At 34.4% G+C, this 20,155-nt stretch overlaps 2 protein-coding genes across 9 annotated transcripts; both read left to right on the top strand.

Annotated features, from left to right (window-relative positions):
- The first annotated feature begins 1,169 nt into the window (after positions 1 to 1,169).
- LOC111314128 (uncharacterized) lies at positions 1,170 to 12,052 on the top strand. 2 transcript variants are annotated; one of them, XM_022915180.2, is made up of 27 exons: positions 1,170 to 1,471; positions 1,610 to 1,796; positions 1,907 to 2,043; positions 3,206 to 3,322; positions 3,407 to 3,553; positions 3,731 to 4,368; positions 4,723 to 4,844; positions 4,952 to 5,043; positions 5,508 to 5,727; positions 5,860 to 5,926; positions 6,298 to 6,446; positions 6,589 to 6,659; positions 6,748 to 6,921; positions 7,021 to 7,092; positions 7,398 to 7,499; positions 7,579 to 7,668; positions 8,034 to 8,109; positions 8,437 to 8,533; positions 8,663 to 8,732; positions 8,852 to 9,031; positions 9,152 to 9,274; positions 9,370 to 9,453; positions 9,629 to 9,813; positions 9,901 to 10,039; positions 10,434 to 10,493; positions 11,064 to 11,168; positions 11,420 to 12,052. In XM_022915180.2, exons 1-27 carry the CDS (start codon positions 1,382 to 1,384, stop codon positions 11,531 to 11,533), a joined length of 3,708 nt encoding a protein of 1,235 aa, XP_022770915.2. In that variant the 5' UTR covers positions 1,170 to 1,381; the 3' UTR covers positions 11,534 to 12,052. The 2 variants fall into 2 exon arrangements, with proteins under 2 accessions (XP_022770915.2, XP_022770914.2); XM_022915179.2 differs by having other exon boundaries at positions 1,904 to 2,043.
- An 879-nt stretch (positions 12,053 to 12,931) lies between these two features.
- LOC111314133 (putative U6 snRNA-associated Sm-like protein LSm4) lies at positions 12,932 to 20,119 on the top strand. Of its 7 annotated transcripts, none has more exons than XM_089753229.1 (14): positions 12,932 to 13,344; positions 13,457 to 13,554; positions 15,220 to 15,322; positions 15,462 to 15,534; positions 16,016 to 16,113; positions 16,263 to 16,311; positions 16,649 to 16,786; positions 17,860 to 17,914; positions 18,094 to 18,135; positions 18,249 to 18,347; positions 18,463 to 18,540; positions 18,991 to 19,030; positions 19,490 to 19,654; positions 19,809 to 20,119. In XM_089753229.1, exons 8-14 carry the CDS (start codon positions 17,912 to 17,914, stop codon positions 19,829 to 19,831), a joined length of 450 nt encoding a protein of 149 aa, XP_089609355.1. In that variant the 5' UTR covers positions 12,932 to 13,344; positions 13,457 to 13,554; positions 15,220 to 15,322; positions 15,462 to 15,534; positions 16,016 to 16,113; positions 16,263 to 16,311; positions 16,649 to 16,786; positions 17,860 to 17,911; the 3' UTR covers positions 19,832 to 20,119. The 7 variants fall into 7 exon arrangements, with proteins under 7 accessions (XP_089609355.1, XP_089609354.1, XP_022770923.2 ...); XM_089753228.1 differs by adding an exon at positions 14,104 to 15,008 and having other exon boundaries at positions 16,016 to 16,311; XM_022915188.2 differs by having other exon boundaries at positions 16,033 to 16,311.
- The last annotated feature ends 36 nt before the right edge of the window (positions 20,120 to 20,155 follow it).

The raw sequence follows: 20,155 nt of genomic DNA, 5'->3' as shown, positions 1-20,155 counted from the left end.
TTTAATATGTTTATTTTATGTTGAATATGTATAAAATATTAAAATTATTATATAATAATTTATATTAATATATCAAATGTAAATTTTTTTATTAAAAATTTAAATCATATTATTTTTATTTTTTTATTATGTTTAAAATTATCAATATAATCAAAATTATAGTTCTTCGTGAATCTATGTGAATTTGGATTGTTATCAATCGGGTAAGTACTTATGTGCAGATTTACGTTAGTTAACGGAGAATTACATGTCGGAGAGCTGTGGCAAACTGTGAAGGACTGCCCAGCTTTCACAAACTAAACTTGAAATTGAGTTTGTTTGTGGTTGGGTAATTGGGATAGTTGATCTTTAATTTATTTACAGCGATTGGCCACCTAATTTGAAGCTCCGCCGCACTTTCCATCACGCCTAAAATCAACATCATGTATGAAATCATAGTTGAATATTGCTGTATCCCCAAAATTTGGCTGCCAAACAAAATTTTACTACTATCACTCTTTTAATGATACTTGAATTGTTATGCACGTGTTAATGTCTGTAAATGGCAAGATTTTAATATTATCAAAGCAAATCAAAGCAACTTTTATGTCTGGTATTTTTCTTTTGCTATATTTAAAAAAATACTATATATGAGAATATTATATATTTATTTTTTGATATTCAAAATTATTAAAATTAAAAATTTAATATTTTATTAACATGCCAAACATAGCTGTTGAGATAAAATGTCAAAATTATTAAAAAATTATCTAAGAAGACTCAATTGGTATGTTAGCTCCCATTCTATTTTTACTCGTACGTATTATGTAGAGTTTGTAACTGTTGTAATTTTTTTATATTAAAACAAAATGCTTAATCCAATCTTCAAGTATTCATAGACAAATTAAGGAATTTCCCTTTCTTATCTAAAGCGTGGTCAACCAAGGAATTCAAAAAAAATTTTTGGCTAAAAATCCAACAAAATTCCTTCATTCCCACTCATTTAAGGGACACTGAATAAACTCAACCAAACAGCAATAAATGTACAAGTCAAGAATAATAAAAAAAAAATCCTCAAAAACAAAACGAATTGATCCATGCGCTTTTTTTATTACCCAAAAAGTTAATATTTTTGACACTTCCAGCGTACCCTCAAACCATTTAATCTCTTCCCTGTTAATCTTAGCCTCGAAGAATTAAATCCTAAATATAAAAAAAAAAAATCTATCATTCCCGCAATCAGTCAGTCCTTTTTCTCTCTTCATCTCTTTACCCTCTTCCATTATTTATATATTTTTTTTTCTCTGGGCGGAGGTGGGTTCCTTTTCCGATTAGGAGAACAGCAGAGAAAAAAATCCAAACCCCTTCCTATCCTCTGTAACGAGAAGATTTTGTGTTAAAGATGGTTGAAACGCGACGGAGCTCTTCCTCTTCCAAACGCCGGCTGTCCTCACCTGTTACATCTCCTCTTACTCCCAGTAAAAGATCCAAGGTTATATCTTTTTTCCCCTTTTTAACAATCAAATCTTTTTTTCTTCTTTAGAGTTTTTAATTTGCATGCGTGTCAAAATCTCTTTCTTTCTTTTTTTTTTTGGTTTAGATTTGAATCTGAGACTGAGTTTTTTTTTAGGCATCTGAGACGCTTAAAGAAGCCCTAGGCCCCCCTAAGGAATCCGGCTCGGACTCACGGGTAACGGATCTCCGTCCTTCTGATCTGCGAGCATCTGATGCAGCTAAGGCCATTGATGCGTCTGTCCCCGATAAGTCTGCCGATGCTAATGTGGACAACGGGATTTTGGTGTCTCCGCGGTCCTTAGGTGCGATCCCCGATTGGTTTCAAATTTGGGTTTTTAGGGTTCTATTTTTGTTGTGAGGTTGGTTTGGGTTTTTTATGGGGTTTTGATGTAGGTTTGTTATGGTTAAGTAGGTGAAGCTGCAGTTGATGCGGAGAAAGAGAAGGCCGTTGGTTCAGGGTTTACCGGTCCAATTAAGAAGAGGCCAACGAAACCAGCGAAATCAGGTTCTAAAGTGCCGTGGGGAAAGCTTCTGTCCCAGCGCTCTCAGGTATGTTCTCTAAAATTGCATTCTTTTTAATTTATGGGCTGGCATTTGGTTCTTGATCTCTGTGTTTAATCAGGTTAGGATTAGAAATTAATGTCAGAATTCTTGGTCTTTTAGCCAATAAGAAATAAAAAATAAAGGTTTTGTTCCAAGAACTGTTAATCCTGGATGGATTTTAAAATTTGTACACGTGAATTTTGGAATATTTCTACATAATATGTGAGTAGAACAATGATATGCTTTGGTTCCAATCATGCAGTGGAATCTTGGAGTTCATAATCCTATAGGTAAATTTGAAATCCTTTTTTAAGTAGAGACTTGAACTGGATTGCACTGGAAGTTTTCCATCCGAGAAAATATCTGATTATCATTTGAGGTGAATGGGGTAGATTTTCATTTCCTATAGATCCCTTATTGGTCTATTTGGCTCATGCTTGATTTTTAAGAATTTGTAGATGTGAATTCTGGATGACTTGAAAACTATACCAAACAACCTGTTGTTTTGGTAATAATATGCTTGGGTTCCTGAAACAGGTTGGCTAACTTTGTAGTTCATTTCCTATAGGTCCATTATGTCCATTGGAAATTCTATTAATTTAGTCTTACTGAATGCAATTTAAGTTTTTCTTCAGAAAAAAGATTGGGAATTTGGGAGAGGAGGTTTCATTATTGTTAGGTGTCATTATTCTCAGCAAATTGGCAGGAAAATTACTTTTAGGCTATCTCAGTAAGTCAGCTTGCTCTTGTAGTCTGGTCTAATCTCTTATATTTGTCATTTTCTTTCTCAAGAATGGAATGAATGAACTAGGTAACTTGTTTCCTCACTTTTGTAGCGAAAGAGTTAGTAATTTTTTATTTGTTTTGTGAACAATCTCAGGGAAACCTTTTTTCTTTTTCTTTGCTTTTTGGTTATCTTTCAAAGTTGAATCTCATCATCTTATTATTTGATCCATTGGCTGGGTAGCCACAGAGAGGTTATCCATTCTCATCTTTTAACTCATTCTTTCTAATGCTAGATGACAACTCTTCACAATAAACTTACTTAATGAAGGATGTACCACTAAGTCAAAAGCTAATCGGCCCCTTTATATAGACTTTGATGCGTTATGGTTTTCATGCCGAACTATTCTGCTTGTGGTTCTTATTATGTTCAATTTATCACCAGAATCCTCACATGGTCATGTGTGGCACACTATTCACCGTTGGTCAAAGCCGTCAGTGTAATTTATGTCTTAAAGATCCCAATATTAGCGGTGTTTTGTGCAAAGTGAAGCACATAGAGGTATGGATCTATGGATTGCTAACCTTTTGTTCGTAATTTTTATTGCATGTTTATGACAGTAATAATTTTAATTTTCCAATGTAGAGCGATGGCACTTCTATTGCCTTACTAGAAATTACAGGAGGAAAAGGCTCTGTCCAGGTTAATGGGACGGTTTACCGTAAAAATAGTTGTTTAATTCTAAATGCAGGCGATGAATTGATTTTCACTAATACTGGAAATCATGCTTATGTATCCTTTTTCTTTAACCTGTCTAACACATATTTTTTACAAATTTTGATATTCCCCTCCCTCCCAAATGAAAATCTATGTATTATTGTCTTCCTGCATGTTTCATTATTGAACTTTGATGTTATTATGATATTTGTTCCTTCTTGGAACTGTTTTAATTCCTTAATGGAAACTTAGATTTTTCAGCAGCTCACCAATGATAACTTAGCTGCCCGGGGCATACCTTCTTCTCTAAACATTTTAGAAGCCCAGACTGCTTCTGTAAAAGGGATTATTGAGGCACAATCAGGGGACCCATCGGCTGTTGCTGGGGCAGCAACAATATTGGCCTCTTTGTCAACAAAAGAAAATTCAGAGATGTCCACTCTACCTTCTGGGTGCGATGTGTCAGATGACCTTGTTCCAGAAGTGGTCATGAAGGACAGTGCTGGTAATACTGATCCAGCAACTGCTTTTTCAAGGGAGAAAACTGTTGCTTCTCCACCTGATGCTGCCAATGAAAATCCTAATCTTGATAGACTTGGATTGGATGATAGTATTGATGCTGACAGTACAAAGATCCCTGGGACAGGTTACCCTTTGAGGCCATTGTTGCGTATTCTCGCTAGTTCGTCTTCTACAGACTTTGATTTTAGTGGTAGCATTGCCAAAATTCTTGATGAGCAGAGGGAAATTAGAGAGATGCTCAAGGAATTTGAACCTCCTATGGCTTTGGTATCAACTAAGCGGCAAGCGTTTAAAGATAGTTTACAGGAAGGCATTCTTGATCCGGACAATATAGATGTCTCATTTGAAAATTTCCCATATTATTTGAGGTAAATCTTGTGCATTCTGTTCTTAATTGGGTCTGGCACTTTTGTATTATTATCTGGGAATATATTTTGATCATTCCTTATGTCTATATCTTGGGAAGCCTAATTTGGATTATTGCTTTTACTTATTTTGCCAATCCACTTTTCTGCATATTTGCAAGTCCATACATTATTTGTGCGGTGAATGTTGACCACCTGATATGGCAAGTACTGGAGAATGTGGTTTCCCTGTTACTGCTGCCCAGTATCATCTTTGTGTCTTCTGTTTTTGTTGTACCTAGTCCACTGCCTATTTTACTGGATTTGGTGTGTAGGGGAGTTTTGAATAATTTTACTTGAAAATTTCCATTGTGACAGTGATACAACAAAGAATGTTTTGATAGCCTCAACCTACGTGCATTTGAAGTGTAATAAATTTGCGAAGTATGCAGCAGATCTTCCTACCATGTGTCCTCGTATATTATTATCTGGTCCTGCTGGTATGACTGCTGTTTCTGTTAACTTGCCAAGTAAACAATGTTTAATTCTTCTTCTTTGCTCTTTCTAATTCCTGATGAGAGTTTTTAATTGCCTTTGATATATATAGGTTCCGAAATATACCAGGAGACTTTGGCAAAGGCACTTGCAAAACATTTTGGTGCTAGATTGCTAATTGTTGATTCTCTTCTGTTGCCTGGAGTATGCTTCCTTCAGTCCTCCACTTGTTTTGATTCTTTGCCAATTGCATGTTATGAAAGCAAGAGTGGGTTGAAATTGCAGTTTGCATGCATCCTACTTCATTTTTCTGCATATTGTACCTTTGGAAATTTTATGCAGATGGGTATTTTTTGATCTACGTTATCGGGGGAAGTTTGTTCAAGTTATAATTATTTTTATTGTTGTAGATAACAATTCTGCCTTACCAAACATGTAAATGACTAAAGTTTCTTTTCAATTTTGAAAACAAAAATATGTCAAACTCTGGCTGGAAGTTCCTTAAAAAATTTGTGTTTTAACTGTTTCTTAAGCTAGATATCTGGTCTAGTCTTGTTTACTTTCTTGTGGTTGCACAAATTTCTGTATTTTTTACTTTCTGAGTTTCTAAATGTCTGAACATTTTTGTGTTGTCTTATCTTCTATTATTTTCTTTCCAATATATCCAGGGATCAACAACAAAGGAAGCTGATGCTGTGAAAGAAACTTCAAGGGCTGAAAGGGCATCAATATATGCGAAAAGAGCCGCACAGGCTGCTGCTTTGCATCAGAAGAGACCAACTTCTAGTGTTGAAGCTGATATAACAGGTGGTTCTTCATTGAGCTCCCAAGCTTTGCCAAAGCAGGAAGTATCTACTGCAACATCTAAAAACTATACATTTAAGAAAGGTATGCCGATTCTTTGAGATAATACAGGGAAATTGTCCTTGTTATTTTGTAATGCCTTAGGTTTCTAAGCAGTTATCTTGTTGATGGAACATTATCAACTTGTAACTGAATTAATTAATTTGAAACTTTCAGGTGATAGGGTTAAGTATGTAGGTCCCACATCACCTTCTGGATTCTCCTCTTTACAACCTTCTTTAAGGTAATTTTTTTTTTTTTTTGGCTTTATGTTGTATATTCTACTGTTTAGATTAGCCATCTGCCTGTTGTCTGTTTAATAACAATTACCTTTTTCTTTACTTCAAAATTTAAATTCAGAGTTTATCTTATTTTGGCTCTGTCCATGCAAGCATATTTCATGTGCATGCTATGATTTTATGCCATGGATTGATGACCCAATTTGATTGTAGTCCTTAATACCATAGATGGTCATTTGAGATGTTTATGTTTGTTTTAAGAAGTTTGCTGCTAGTGTTAGCATGGTGGTTAGAACAATTTATTTTTTCAAGGAAGAAATTTTATTAATGTATGCATTATGTTTTGCAAAAAGTTTAGTAGTTTTTTTCTGTGTAGGGGACCGACAATTGGTTTTCGGGGCAAAGTACTCCTTGCTTTTGAAGAAAATGGTTCCTCAAAAATTGGGGTCAGATTTGACAGATCTATTCCGGAGGGCAATGACCTTGGTGGGATTTGTGAAGAAGATCATGGTTTCTTCTGTGCTGGTGACCTTTTTAACCCATTTCTTGCATTAATTTAAGCATCTTTTATTATTTATTGTGGACTTTACTTTTATCCAATCTTACCCATCATGTTTTCACTTTATAGCTAGTTCACTTTGCTTACCATTTTGTTTTCCCTCTACAGCAAGCTCACTTCGCTTGGATAATTCTGGAGGTGATGATGTTGACAAGCTGGCTGTTAATGAACTTTTTGAGGTACATGTCATTGATTAATACATGAGAGCTATCGCTTTACCCTGTTCACATTTTAAAGTATTTAGCTTTGAATTGTCTCAATTTATAGGTTGCATTGAATGAAAGTAAAAGCAATCCCATGATATTGTTTTTGAAAGACATAGAGAAGTCTATGGCTGGAAATACGGATGTGTATACTTCCTTGAAGAGTAAAGTTGAAAATCTGCCTGCAAATGTTATAGTAATTGGTTCTCATACCCAGATGGATAATCGTAAGGAAAAAGTAAGCAACTTTCTGTTTTTTGTTTAGCTATGCTTCTTTCTTTGATGCTGTATGAAGTATTTTTAACTGTTTGATGTTGGCATTTTTGTGTTTCTGTAGTCTCATCCTGGTGGGCTTTTGTTCACAAAGTTTGGAGCCAACCAGACTGCTTTACTTGATCTTGCTTTTCCGGTACGTCAAGCACCAACATTTTGTTTTTGTCCAATGTTTCTTGCCGTTGAAAGATGTTGGAGTGGTTTGCCTAATTTTGATGGACCATCTAAAAATATTAGAGATGTTCCTTACTTGAATTTTACATGATGCAATTACACCAAGCGATTATAATGGGTAGCATTTCCGGTTTCGTTACTTAAAGTGACTGTTCCTAGAGAGTGTCCTCACATGTGTTAGTGCATTGTAATCTAGTATTCGCCTCTTTTTCTCACTTATTTTCTCATTTCTGATAACATACTAATTAAGTATCATTCCTTATGCAGGATAATTTTGGTAGACTTCACGAAAGGAGCAAAGAAACACCTAAAACCATGAAACAAGTTACTAGGCTTTTCCCTAACAAAGTGACAATCCAGTTGCCTCAGGTGTGTTTATGTCAGTTTCTGCATCAGTTATCCTGTTACGATTATTGAAATATTTAATTTAATATTTCTGAATCGTCAGGATGAAGCTTTACTATTGGACTGGAAGCAGCAACTGGAACGTGATATTGAAACTCTTAAAGCACAGTCAAACATTATTAGCATTCGTTCAGTGAGTATTGCTATAATTGTACATTGTGTATTCCAATTTTTCGTTTTCTGTTTCTGCATGCCAGTAGAAGCTTCTTTCTATGAAGCATATTGCCTGAAAGTGGCTTACTTTCCTGAACTTGGTAAAACCTTGTTGCAAGTGTAGGATAATTAACCTAATGTGATGGGAAACTACAAGAAAGCTGAAGGAGGTTATAATAAAAATACACCTCTCCCTTCCCCCAACCTCATCTACCTCTTCCAAACAGACAGAAGTTGCCTTCTGTGTCCTTGTTATATTTAGAAATTAATAAACAGTTTATTTATTTGAAAATTTGAGGTTACAAGTTTGTTTTTGGAGATTTGCATAACAGTTATTGCTATCAGGTTCTCAATCGAAATGGTTTGGATTGCCCTGATCTTGAAACGCTTTGCATTAAAGATCAAACCCTTGCAAATGAGAGTTAGTATCCTTGAGCTTCTTATTATAATGTACTTCATGCCAAGTGTGTATTGCTTTTTCTTAATTTTTAATATTTTTACCTTTATATATATCTATATATATATATATATATATATATATATATACACATTCATAAATGATTTTCAGGACCTTTTTTTATTATTTGAAAATTTAACTGATCATTTACTTTAAATGTTGTAAATGTATAATACTTCATACTCAAATTCAAAAAACATGATTTGTACATTTGGAAAGGAGCTAGTGGTTAAACCTTGTGCTATTTTTTACTTTAATATTATTAATTTTGTACCTTTTCTATTATCGTAGGTGTGGAAAAAGTGGCAGGCTGGGCATTAAGTCATCACTTAATGCATTCTTCAGAAGCTTTCGTGAAAGATGCTAAACTTGTAGTTTCGACTGAAAGGTTTCATATTCTCTTCATTTATTGCAACCTGCATCTTTGAAACGTGAAAAGACGAGCTGGAACTATATGAACTAAAAGTTTCTCTAATTTATTCTTGTTCTAACTTTTCTGTGAAATTTTCTGTTTCAGCGTCAAATTTGGGCTGAACATTTTGCAAAGCATTCAAAGTGAGAGCAAAAGCTTGAAGAAATCACTTAAGGTACAGTTGTCTTCTTTCTCTTGGGTTCTATGTGTAGTCATTGCTCCTGATACAGTTGTCCATCATCTATCTGGTTAAAAAATTCATTATGCTATTTATTATTATTTTTTTATTTTCAGGATGTGGTTACCGAGAATGAATTTGAAAAGAAACTTCTTGTGGATGTTATTCCGCCAAGTGATATTGGGGTTAGTTTTGATGATATTGGAGCCCTTGAGAATGTCAAGGAGACCTTGAAGGAATTGGTGATGCTTCCCCTTCAAAGGCCTGAATTGTTTTGCAAGGGACAGTTGACAAAGGTTAACTCAATTATACATATTTTTCTATATGTAGTTTCACTTTATCATGTGTTACTTGGAATTGTGCATTTTCAAAGCATACCCTGCTGTTTTATTATTTTTTAAGTTATCGTTTTGCAGCCCTGTAAAGGAATATTGCTGTTTGGGCCTCCTGGTACTGGAAAAACAATGCTTGCCAAGGCTGTTGCAACTGAAGCTGGTGCAAACTTTATTAACATATCAATGTCTAGCATTACCTCAAAGGTATTTTAAGTTCATAGAATCTGTGGCATGTACCCTTTCTGTTATATAAAATTTCGTTTTGATTTATGTATATGACTTATTTGTATATCTTGCAGTGGTTTGGTGAAGGAGAGAAGTATGTTAAAGCCGTTTTCTCTCTGGCGAGTAAAATTGCACCTAGTGTTGTTTTTGTTGATGAGGTTTGTTCAACTTATATGTAAATTCTCCTATTTCTCATTCATTTTTGTGTGTGTTTTCTGTTCTCTCTAAAGATTTATTGCTGATATGTCATTGTCTTTCCCTATTGTTTTCATATTTTTCTTCCTGTTTCTTAAATAATCTATGTAGTTTTATTGATTTGGCTGGTTATTTTAGGTTGACAGCATGTTAGGAAGACGGGAGAATCCGGGTGAACATGAGGCTATGCGTAAAATGAAGAATGAATTTATGGTCAATTGGGATGGTCTTCGTACAAAGGATAAAGAACGAGTGTTGGTTCTTGCTGCTACAAACCGGCCATTTGACCTTGATGAGGCAGTCATCCGGAGGCTTCCTAGAAGGTAACTTGCTTATGTTGTTTCTGTGAGTTGCTGTAATCGGACCTTAAGATATAAGCACCACTGACTTCCCTGTTGAGTGTTGTGCAGATTGATGGTTAATTTGCCAGATGCTCCAAATAGAGAAAAGATTCTAAAAGTTATATTAGCCAAAGAGGAATTGTCACCTAATGTTGATTTGGAAGCTATTGCAAATATGAGTGATGGATATTCTGGAAGTGATCTGAAGGTTGATTTTTCCACCTTTTTACTTGATTTTATTGTCTTATTTGAAAATGTAAAATGGTGTAGTGAACCAAAGTAGGAAAGTAGGGAAGCTGCAACTCACATGCTAATACTAAATTGAACAAGCCTGGTCATTTTCTCTTCTAGCTAAATATTGATTCGTAATGAGTTTTCATCTGTACTAGACTGGCAATAGTTCTGGCATAAACTAGTTTTGAACTTTGTTTTTCCTCAATATAAAATTTTAACTCGTCAAGGTTATTAGCAAGGCTTCCCCCTTCCTGTTAACTGAGTCATCTTGTAAATTTTATACAAAGTCAAGTTGAAGCTTTTTAATAGGTTAAGTGGCTTTATCTTTTATCTATGTTTATTTCCCTAATAAAATTGTCTGATTGCAGAACCTTTGTGTGACTGCTGCACATTGTCCCATACGAGAAATTTTGGAAATGGAAAAGAAGGTCAGTTTGATATTTTAGTTTATATGTTCTATGATAAATTTGCGGCTACTGGCATATAAACTATGTTGGTTTTGCAAATGGTGCTAAAAAGCGGTGGATCAGTCATGTAGGTGTTCTTTTTATAATGGTGTCTAGTAGTTACATTTTTTTTATGAGTCTTTATCTATGCAAGTGTTGTATGGTGTGGGTGCTTGACTACCTTGTTCACATAGGCCAAGAAGATGATAAAATATGTTTTTGCTAATAGCTGGATTTTCTTTGTGTGCTAATTTTTGATATTACCCATCTTGTGGGTTAAGGGATGATAAGAGAAGGAAAGGATCTCTTATTATGTTGTTTAAGAATTATATCTTTTTTAAGTAAAAAGAGTAAGTTCTAATTCAAATGTAATTGCATCTACAATTTTAATTAAGGAATCCTTCCACTACATACGAGGATTCAAAGGAATTGATACTTTGATGGGTTTTGGACAGATAATTGTACCCTTTTTATGATATACTGCATACCTTTTGACATGAAAGTTTATTACTTGTACAAGAGTACAGACTGATATATGACATGCAATTTCAGGAGAGAGCTTTGGCGGTGGCTGAGAATAGACCTCCACCTTCCTTGTATAGCAGTGCTGACATTCGTTTTCTGAAGATGGATGATTTTAAATACGCACATGAGCAGGTACCATACTTGGTCTTAATAATTATATTTTAGAGCTTTCAATTTTGGATTATCCATTCAAGTATCAGAAGTTTAATTTTCCCCTTGATTTACTTGGTGTGTATGTGAGCGTTGAGCATATATTAACATATTATATTTGTCAATTTGAATGATTTTGAGTACTGAAATTGGCATATTTTTAATGGAATATTCTTTGAAAAAGGCTGTGCTCTATATATATAGTTTATTGTATTTGATTGGTTATGATGCAGGTATGTGCAAGTGTATCATCAGAGTCTACAAATATGAGTGAGCTACTTCAATGGAATGATTTATATGGAGAGGGTGGATCGAGAAAGAAAAAGGCTCTAAGCTACTTCATGTAGAGGAGGTATCTTTGTGTATAGCATTCCTTTTCCATTTCATTCTTAGTTGTCACCATAAAAGGTGGCCAAGTTGAGAGACTTGTTTGTGGAATTCCATGGCAGGTCCCGGCTTCCTTGTACTATAGCATATAGGTTTTTGAAAATTTCAGTCTTTCTGTTAGCAATTTTACAATATCTATCAAGCAGGTTAACTTTATTAAAAGCAATTTCCATTCCCCTAATACCATGCCTATTTCCTCTATCCGTGGCACCATGTCCTTCGCCTGTACATACAAGTAGCAAATTGATCAAAATTATTCTTTTCTTTGTAATTTGTTCACCATCATGTCATCCATTTGAAACGAAATAAATACCCCTTTTCGTGCGAGGTTAGCACCCGGCTACCTTTTTATTTTATTTTATTTTTTCTTTTTCTATTTGGGGGTGGAGGCTGATGTAGGGTTGGGGTTTGTAAGGAATGCTCATGAACTTTTTTATAGTAGGTTGCAAAATGGGACATTATCTTGTTGTGTTGTATTATTTTTTCTTGTTTTCTTTTATTGGGTTCTTGATACTTGAGGATCTGGAAATGATTGGGTTGATAATTACTAGGTATATTTTGAGCTGCGCTTTATTGTTGTTTTACTTTTTCAATCGTGTGCTGATTGTGATTGGTGAGTACAGGTTGAGTGGGATGTGCTGAAACTGCCGTGTTGGATGGATATGATTCGTTGGTTATGAGAAATGGATTAAAGTTTATTACTACTATGCATTGTTATTGAATCTGTTGATTCCTATGACAGTGACACTAAATTGGGTAGAATTTAGACAAACTTGATTCTGTGCGTCTAGCATTTTATAAAAAGTAAAAAGATAGAAGGCAAAAGGATAACTAAGTTTCTGAATTAAAATTTACTAACCATTTAAGCCTTTATTTTTTAATAAAATCGTTAAACATTTATTTTCAGTGATTGAACTTTTATTCGAGTAAAAAATTTTCCAATCAAAGGATTAATTTAGTGAAAAATAAATGCATAGAGATTTAAGAAGATAAAAATAGATGTTAAAAGATTCCATATATTTCAAGATTTAATTTAATTTTTAATTTTTATTTGAGGTTTTTATTTTTATCCTTTTGCCAAAATAAAACAAAATCCCCCTAAACCCTGACAAAGTCTTGGAAAAAGTAAGGGCTATCAAAATCTAGTACTATTTTATTTGGAACAAAAGAGAAAATGGAAAAAGAAAAAAAAAACATTTTCCCAATTCGAAAAGGGTTTTTTTCGGCAAAAAAAGAAAAAAAAAATCTAAAATGGTCCTTTAACTTTTTTCACAATTGTTGGATTAAAGTTTGAAAAGGAAATTGTCGCATCTAACCGTATGTATGTATACATATATTATATTTAGAGAGAGATGATTAGGCAAAAACACAAAACAGGTGAGCATCCAAAATTAGGATGGAATTGGTTCTGATTTTTGACTGTATCAGGGAGACAACTTGTGTTGTTGGACTAGAACACATTGTAGTAGTTGGAGGATGAAGAACTTTGTATGCCCCCCCTTGCCTTTGGGCATTCGCATTGGCATTGACAGCTTATTCTGATTGGACAAGTGGAGTAGTAGTATTTATTATGAATTATGATCGTATATGATAAGGTTGTACTTTTTGTGAATAAGGGTCTGACTGACTCTCACTACCGAAGGAAAAAGCAGCCACCATTCTTGGAGTTTTCTCCCCACAAATCCCCACTGCCACAGCCCTTCTCTGACGTACGCTCTAGTCGTTCTCAACCAAAACATCCCCAGATTCACTCCTCTGCTTTGGAAGCACGGTACTTATCCTGCATCCTCACTTTCGGTTTTTTATTACTTGTTATTTTGTGTTTGCCGTCTATTACTTTAAATATTGCTTTTTTCTTTTTTTTTTTTTTTTTTTGGGTTTAGAGTAGCTCAGCTTCGCCTATGTGCTGACGGTGGCGCCAACCTAGTGTACGATGAAATGCCTCTGTTGTTTCCTCAGGAAGATGCCTCCGATGTTCGACGCAAGTTTCTTTTCTTCTCTTTTAGTTATATACTTTGACGCTTCGGTTTTGTTTTTGTTTTATTCCTCTTATATAAGTTGTTCGACGGACTTTAGTTGGAATCAGTTTATTTCCTTTTATCTAAATCATGTGGTTTATATTCTTGTATTAGTTAAAACCTTTGAATTTGATCAAAATTTGGTCCAAGCAATCGATGAATTGTTAGAACATAGCTTCTTTCCATTATCAAAATTTTTTAGGATCATTTCGGTGAATTGAGTTTCTAAATTGATTTTTTTGTTCTAAGTTATCCGGAAAAATGCTTTCTTGTTGGTTTTTTTAAGCGACGTGATAACATTAGGCGCTTTGATGTTTTAATGCTGCATTTATATCTATCTATTATGTGGTATTCACATGTATATTACTTTTTATTATCTTACTTGCTAGCATATGGAATCATTCCTTTTTATTTAGCTTGGCTGTAAAACTATAACAGTGACGGCCCTAATGCTGTATCTATTTCATACTCTCATCTCTCCCTCTGTCTAATTTTCTCCCATTTTCTTCTAGAGCTGGCTCATTCCAGATAAAACAGAGATGAGATATGGTGGTTTAGTAAGCACATTGAATATAGTTACAGCAGAGAAAGTGATAGTGCAATCTGATTGTGATCTTATTTGGATCATTTCCCTTGAGAAGTTGTAGCGGCTTTGTATTTCTGGTTGCCACAACTAGCTCAGGCTGAAGATTTCACTTGTTCTAAACCTAGATGGCATTGATCCTCTCTGATTCTTATGTCTTTGAGTTATTTTTCTGTTTCATTTGATTGTGACAATTTTCAAATAAAAACTGTACCATCTCTATGTCCTTCATGATTTTTTTACAATTTTATTTTTCCATACCATTGTAAACTTGGACATCGAATTTGAATCATGAAGATGATATTCATGGTGTGGTAATATCATTGTTTCACTTGTATGTAATATTGATGGTAGAGGAAAATTACTGTTCCACTCCACAAATTTTCAGTTGAGATAAGTTCCCAGTTCCCCCAAGTTGTAAAGGGGGTCTATTTGGCATCTTCCTCAGTTTGGTTCCAAGTTTTTTGCAATGTAAAAGGTTGTTAACTGAGGACTTGTTGATGATGTGGCCATTTCAAAAAGATTTGAGGTTGGCAGCAGTAACGAATTGCTGCAATGTTGTCCAAATGGTTCCATTTGCTGTTTTATTGCTGTCTGGTTATCCTGTAATTGTAGCCTGTCAATTAGGTGAACTGTATTTGAGATATTGACTGATTGGATACCATCATGTGTCTTCTGAAGCACACATCAAGCTATCCTCTCTTCCGAAGCTTCTGACCAAATTTTTGGTGAAGTATAGGCAAAACCTACAAAATAAACATGCTTAAATTCATCATCTGCTAGAAATTTGAATGTTTCTAGCTTCCAAGCTTTTCATTCAAGGGGTGGAAACTGGTATGTCTACGATATTATTCTTGTCATTGCTTTAAAGCATCATTTATACTGGTCGATTTAATTGGATTAGGAAAGTATGGAACACAAAAGTGGCAAGGTGTTGAACTAAATAACATTTATCATTTTGGATTGGTAGTCCAAGACTTTAGCTGTTTTGTTTCCATTTATTTTCCTATTATTTTTCTGCTTATGGAGATATTTTTATTTCCAGTGAGAATTGTATTCTGAACTTGACTTCTAACTATGTCGAGGCCACTGATATTGGAGCTATCTCCTGAAGAAGTAATTGCTTCAATGCATATGGACCTAATCAGGTTCAATTTTCTATTGCATTTGGTTCCTTTCATTCATTTATTATTTCTTTCTGAATCCTTTGAAACTTCAATTTACATATGACATCTCTGAAGTAAATCTTATGATGGTGCTTTCTGAATTTTTATCTTGTATTTTCAGGAAAAATGGGTTTGTTTTGGAAGAAGATCCACATGCTCCACCAGGGGCAAAAACATTACTTTTGGAGTTGAAGGTAGTCCTCCTTTTCAGTGGTCCTAAGTGTTTAACCGATCATTGTTCTTTATTCAGGCAAATTTACCCCTTTACAGTATCTAGGCTAACTACTTATATGGCATTAAAATTTATTGATATGCTATTTGACTTACAACTAATTGACTTGGATATGGACGTGATATAAGATGTAAATATGAACATGGCAATTTAAGGAAGAAAAATTGATATCAAGATGGTAGGAACAGAATAATAAGTGTATGCCATGCCAATGTGTGTGAATAGATCTGACTAGGTGTGGCATTTTTTAGACTCACCACACACTTGGTTACCACATGCTGATACACATAAAAACTGTGCATCTGAAAAAGAGAGGCATCCTGCCTGAGTACTAATTCTCTTGGAGTCAATTTAAAATCTGAAAAAAATGATTGACATTTTATAAACATGTTCTATAATTTTGCCTGTCCTGAGAATATGCACCTGATTAATCTTTATTACAGACTATTGTTTCTTGCAGTGTAATGATGTTTTTATCCAAAGTAAAGGCATATCGAAGTTGAAGAGATTGTCAACACTCTGCACTGCATATTGATTAATGGTATCTCTAGAAACAGATGTCAAGGATTTGATTTCTACTCTTGCTGATAATTAAGGAGAATGCTCAATGATCAGTAGTTACAAAGTAGACACGTCTGATTCTGTTTGCCCAACTGGAGTTCATGCAATTTTGGCATCTTGTGCTTGCAGATCATCTGTTATGATTGGAGATCCACTTGGACGAAATGAAATGTAGAAGGTAATGACCTTAGCCTGCGTTGACCTGATTTTTTTTTCTCATAGTGAAGCATGACATTTTATAAATGCATACATCCTTCTTGCTGTCATATATAGGCTTTAAATACAGTTTCTGGATCTGTGTCCCTCCCCTTGATGGAGCATGGATTTTTTACCCAATTCCTAGCCCTACAATTGAGGCATGATCATTTGACAGCAATTTCTTTGTTGCTGAAGGCTAATACACATTTTCTGATGTCATGGTGTTTATTAAAAATGCCTTTATTAGTTATAATTACCGAGTGACATAATAATGGTTACAAAAAAATTGCATCTCAAGTTCTAAGTTATTTTCCCAGATACTTGAGCATTTAGCAGACTTGAAATCTCCCTGGAATTGCCACATGGGCGGCCAACAATGCAACATTTGGTAGACCTGACAGCCTTAAGCAAAGGACCAGATGAAAATGACACAAGCAGATGGATCTTCGTTGCGTGTGGGTTTGCAGCTTGCTCCTCTCCTTAACTTATTCTGTATATTAATATAGTTTCATTTCATTCCTTCAAGACTTGATAGATGTCCGCTAGTGACAGAGCTGGAAATGTGCATACTACAGAGAAGGAAACCTTGTGTCTTTATTGTTTTCAAGTAATGTCGTTCCAAAGAAGAGTAAAATATTTAATTCTGATCTTGGGACCAAAACAAGCTTTTCAGAACCATGGTGGCAAAAATTGGCCGGTTTTAAAAATGATTTCTTGTCGCTGGACTTTCAGTCTAATTTTCTAAATTCTATAACTTTCAGTTTTGGATAAATTTCATCTAGATCTTTAAGTTTTAAATATAATTTAACACAAGTTTATTAATTTAAAAAATAGACATTTCACTCCAAAATTTTTAATTAATAAGATAACGAGGTCATTTTGTCAATTATCTTATAATTATTCTTTTAAAAGTCTCATTAAAAGATTATTTTATTTTTAAAAAATTAATCTTTTTAAATATTCATGTAAAGTAATGATTTATGAAAATAAATTTTTTTATTTTTCTTAAAATACATAAAATAATAATAATATATAAAAAAGATTTATAAGTGCAATATATAAAAATAAATAATAAAAAACTACCCTGCTGGCTCACGTCACGTTGTTTATTAAAGTTTAAAGATAAAAGCGTTCAAATGTAATATAAATAAAAAGAAGTACAGGCTATACAAAAGCCCGCCTGGATCCCTCAAGGCAAACTCTATATTTAATCAGTTAGTGAGGTCGGATTCATCAACCATAAAAAAATAGTGAGATCGAATTACGCCTAAAAGTTGTCTGTGTCTCTCCTCAACTCTCTTCTTCTCTTGTTGGTATTTTCGATTCCTTTTGCTTTTCTGTTAGGGTTTTAGGCCGATTGATTACCTTTTTTTTCTACGAAAAAACGATGCTTTAATCGACTGTGCTAGGGTTTAGACTTTAAGCTTAATGGTTATACTGTAATTAGGATTCCAATTCCTAGGTTTTTAATTCCTTTTTTCGATATTGTACTTGACTTTTTCTATTTTTCCTTTTTTTTTTCTTGCAGGTTTCTTTTTTTGGTTCTTCGCTAGGTTTCTACGTTTTAAAAAAAAAAAAAAATGGTATGTTACTCTCTTAAATTTACCTTTATTTGTCTGTTAATTGGGGAAATTTGGAAAAGAAAGAAGAAAGCAACTTTTTGTATGCTGTCAAAGCGGTTTTGGGTTACTTGCAGTTTCTTTTAAGGTTTTTTTTTTTTTCCTTGGCTAACCCTCTTTTATCTATATGTAAACTTGGGCAGCTTCCTCTTTCTCTACTTAAAACTGCGCAGGGCCATCCTATGGTAAGATCTTACTTTCCCTTGCATGCCTCTTCTCAACTTACCGTGCAAAACGTTTGCTTCAGTTATTGATTTTTGAAACAACTTTGTGATTTTTTTTTTCTGTTTGCTAAAAGCTGGTGGAACTGAAAAATGGGGAGACTTATAATGGACATTTGGTCAATTGTGACACTTGGATGAACATCCATCTCCGCGAGGTTATCTGTACTTCAAAGGTACAAATATAAATTCATTCAATGTTTCTTATTTCATTTTATTTCTTTCAAAGAATAAAAGTAAGAATTTTTTTTTTTAAATTATGGTTGGGGTTTGATTGAAAACATGTTGTAGGATGGAGACAGGTTTTGGCGAATGCCCGAATGCTATATCCGTGGAAATACAATCAAATATCTTCGAGTTCCTGATGAGGTACCTTTACTCCTTGTATAATCTGTTGTTTAGTTTCTTTCCTTTGGGTAGTTAAGAGTATTTATCACGTTTTTAATTCATTCACTCTTAAATTTTATAAATGCTTGATTCTTAGCTCGCTTCATGAAAGCATAGAGTGGATTTTTAGCTTATTATTATTATTATTATTATTATTATTTGTTGAAGAAGCTTATGGTGCTATAAGGAGTAATTTTTTTTACCAGCTAACTGGTAATGGTTTTTTCTCGAAAACGTTTGCCATTTGTAAAAAAAGACAAATTTTAAGTTTTCTTACTTGATCACCTTTGTGTTCCACCTGCAAAAGTTTTAGGGTCCACATAAATATTGTTGCTTGGTTTTTATTATAATTTTCTTCTGCTGTCCTTTAACCATTATACTAGCATATTTCACCAATCTACAAATCTTAATAACTTAACCATTGAATTTCAGGTAATTGATAAAGTTCAGGAAGAAACAAAGAGTCGTGCAGGTATGATTTAATTCTCTTGCTAGCTAGTAAAAGGGATGGATCATTATCTTAATATTCAATTTAAGTAGAAACATTTGAGGTACAAGTAGCATGTTTCTCTGAAAAGATGCATTGCAACGATGTATACTATATCCTCTAGGTGTATGTTGCAGTTTAAATTGTGCTTGGATAAATAATTTTATGCTGAAAGTAATGTAATTTTCCTATGTACATGGTCTATTGTGTTTCCTTTTTTTTTTGTTTGTTTGTTTGTGTCTGCTTCATAGAATTCTTCTTCCAGCTTCCCCTCCCCCCCCCCCCCCCTTTTTTTTTTCTTTTGTTTTCTGTTATAGCTGTATACTGGGTGCCAACTGTATCAAAACTTTCCCTTGAGGTTGATTCTGTTGATTACATTTGAGATTTATACATTTGAAAACTGAAGTTCTTAACCTGGCTGTTTGATTTTGCTGACCTTTTCAGATAGAAGGCCTCCTGGTGTAGGCCGTGGCAGAGGTAGGGGTAGAGAAGATGGTCCTGGTGGAAGGCTACCAAAAGGAGTTGGGCGTGGGCTAGATGATGGTGCCAAGGGTGCAGGTGGAGGCCGAGGCAGGGGTGGTTCAGGTGGAAAGACTAGTGGAACCAGAGGTAAATTTGCTGAAAAATGGCTGTACAAGAGTGTGTGTGCTGGCATTGAAATACTCAACAAAATGGTTTTGTAGTTTAGCAGATTGAATCATCTGTCATTGGTGGTGTAACATTTAAAAGTTCAGACTAACGGGCTTTCTCGTTCTGATGGCAGGTGGTGGCCGAGGTCGAGGTTGATGTGATGCTGCTGCTTCATTTTGGGGCGATGTTGCTATTTTTAGAAGCAGGTTGCATCCAATTGAGTCAAGTTGGGTTCTTCCGTTGAGTTAATTCTATCAGAGTGATCGCGTTAAGTGCCAAATATTAGGTGGCATTGCAGAACAAAATTAAGGATCTTGTGTTGTGTTTTCTCATTTTACCTTCTCGCCCTTTTATCTTGTTGAGGTTCTAGCTTGTAAGACAATTTACTGTTAAATTTATGCGTTAAGGTTAAATGATTATCCCTCTGACTGCTTGTTGAGCTTACCTGACTGCTTGTTGGAATGAATTTATTTGTCTTCT

Source organism: Durio zibethinus, chromosome 23 (assembly GCF_047325235.1).
Source record: "Durio zibethinus cultivar Kanyao isolate XHJ-2024 chromosome 23, ASM4732523v1, whole genome shotgun sequence".
NCBI classification, from domain to species: Eukaryota; Viridiplantae; Streptophyta; class Magnoliopsida; order Malvales; family Malvaceae; genus Durio; species Durio zibethinus.
This window is presented reverse-complemented; position numbering and strand designations above follow the sequence as displayed.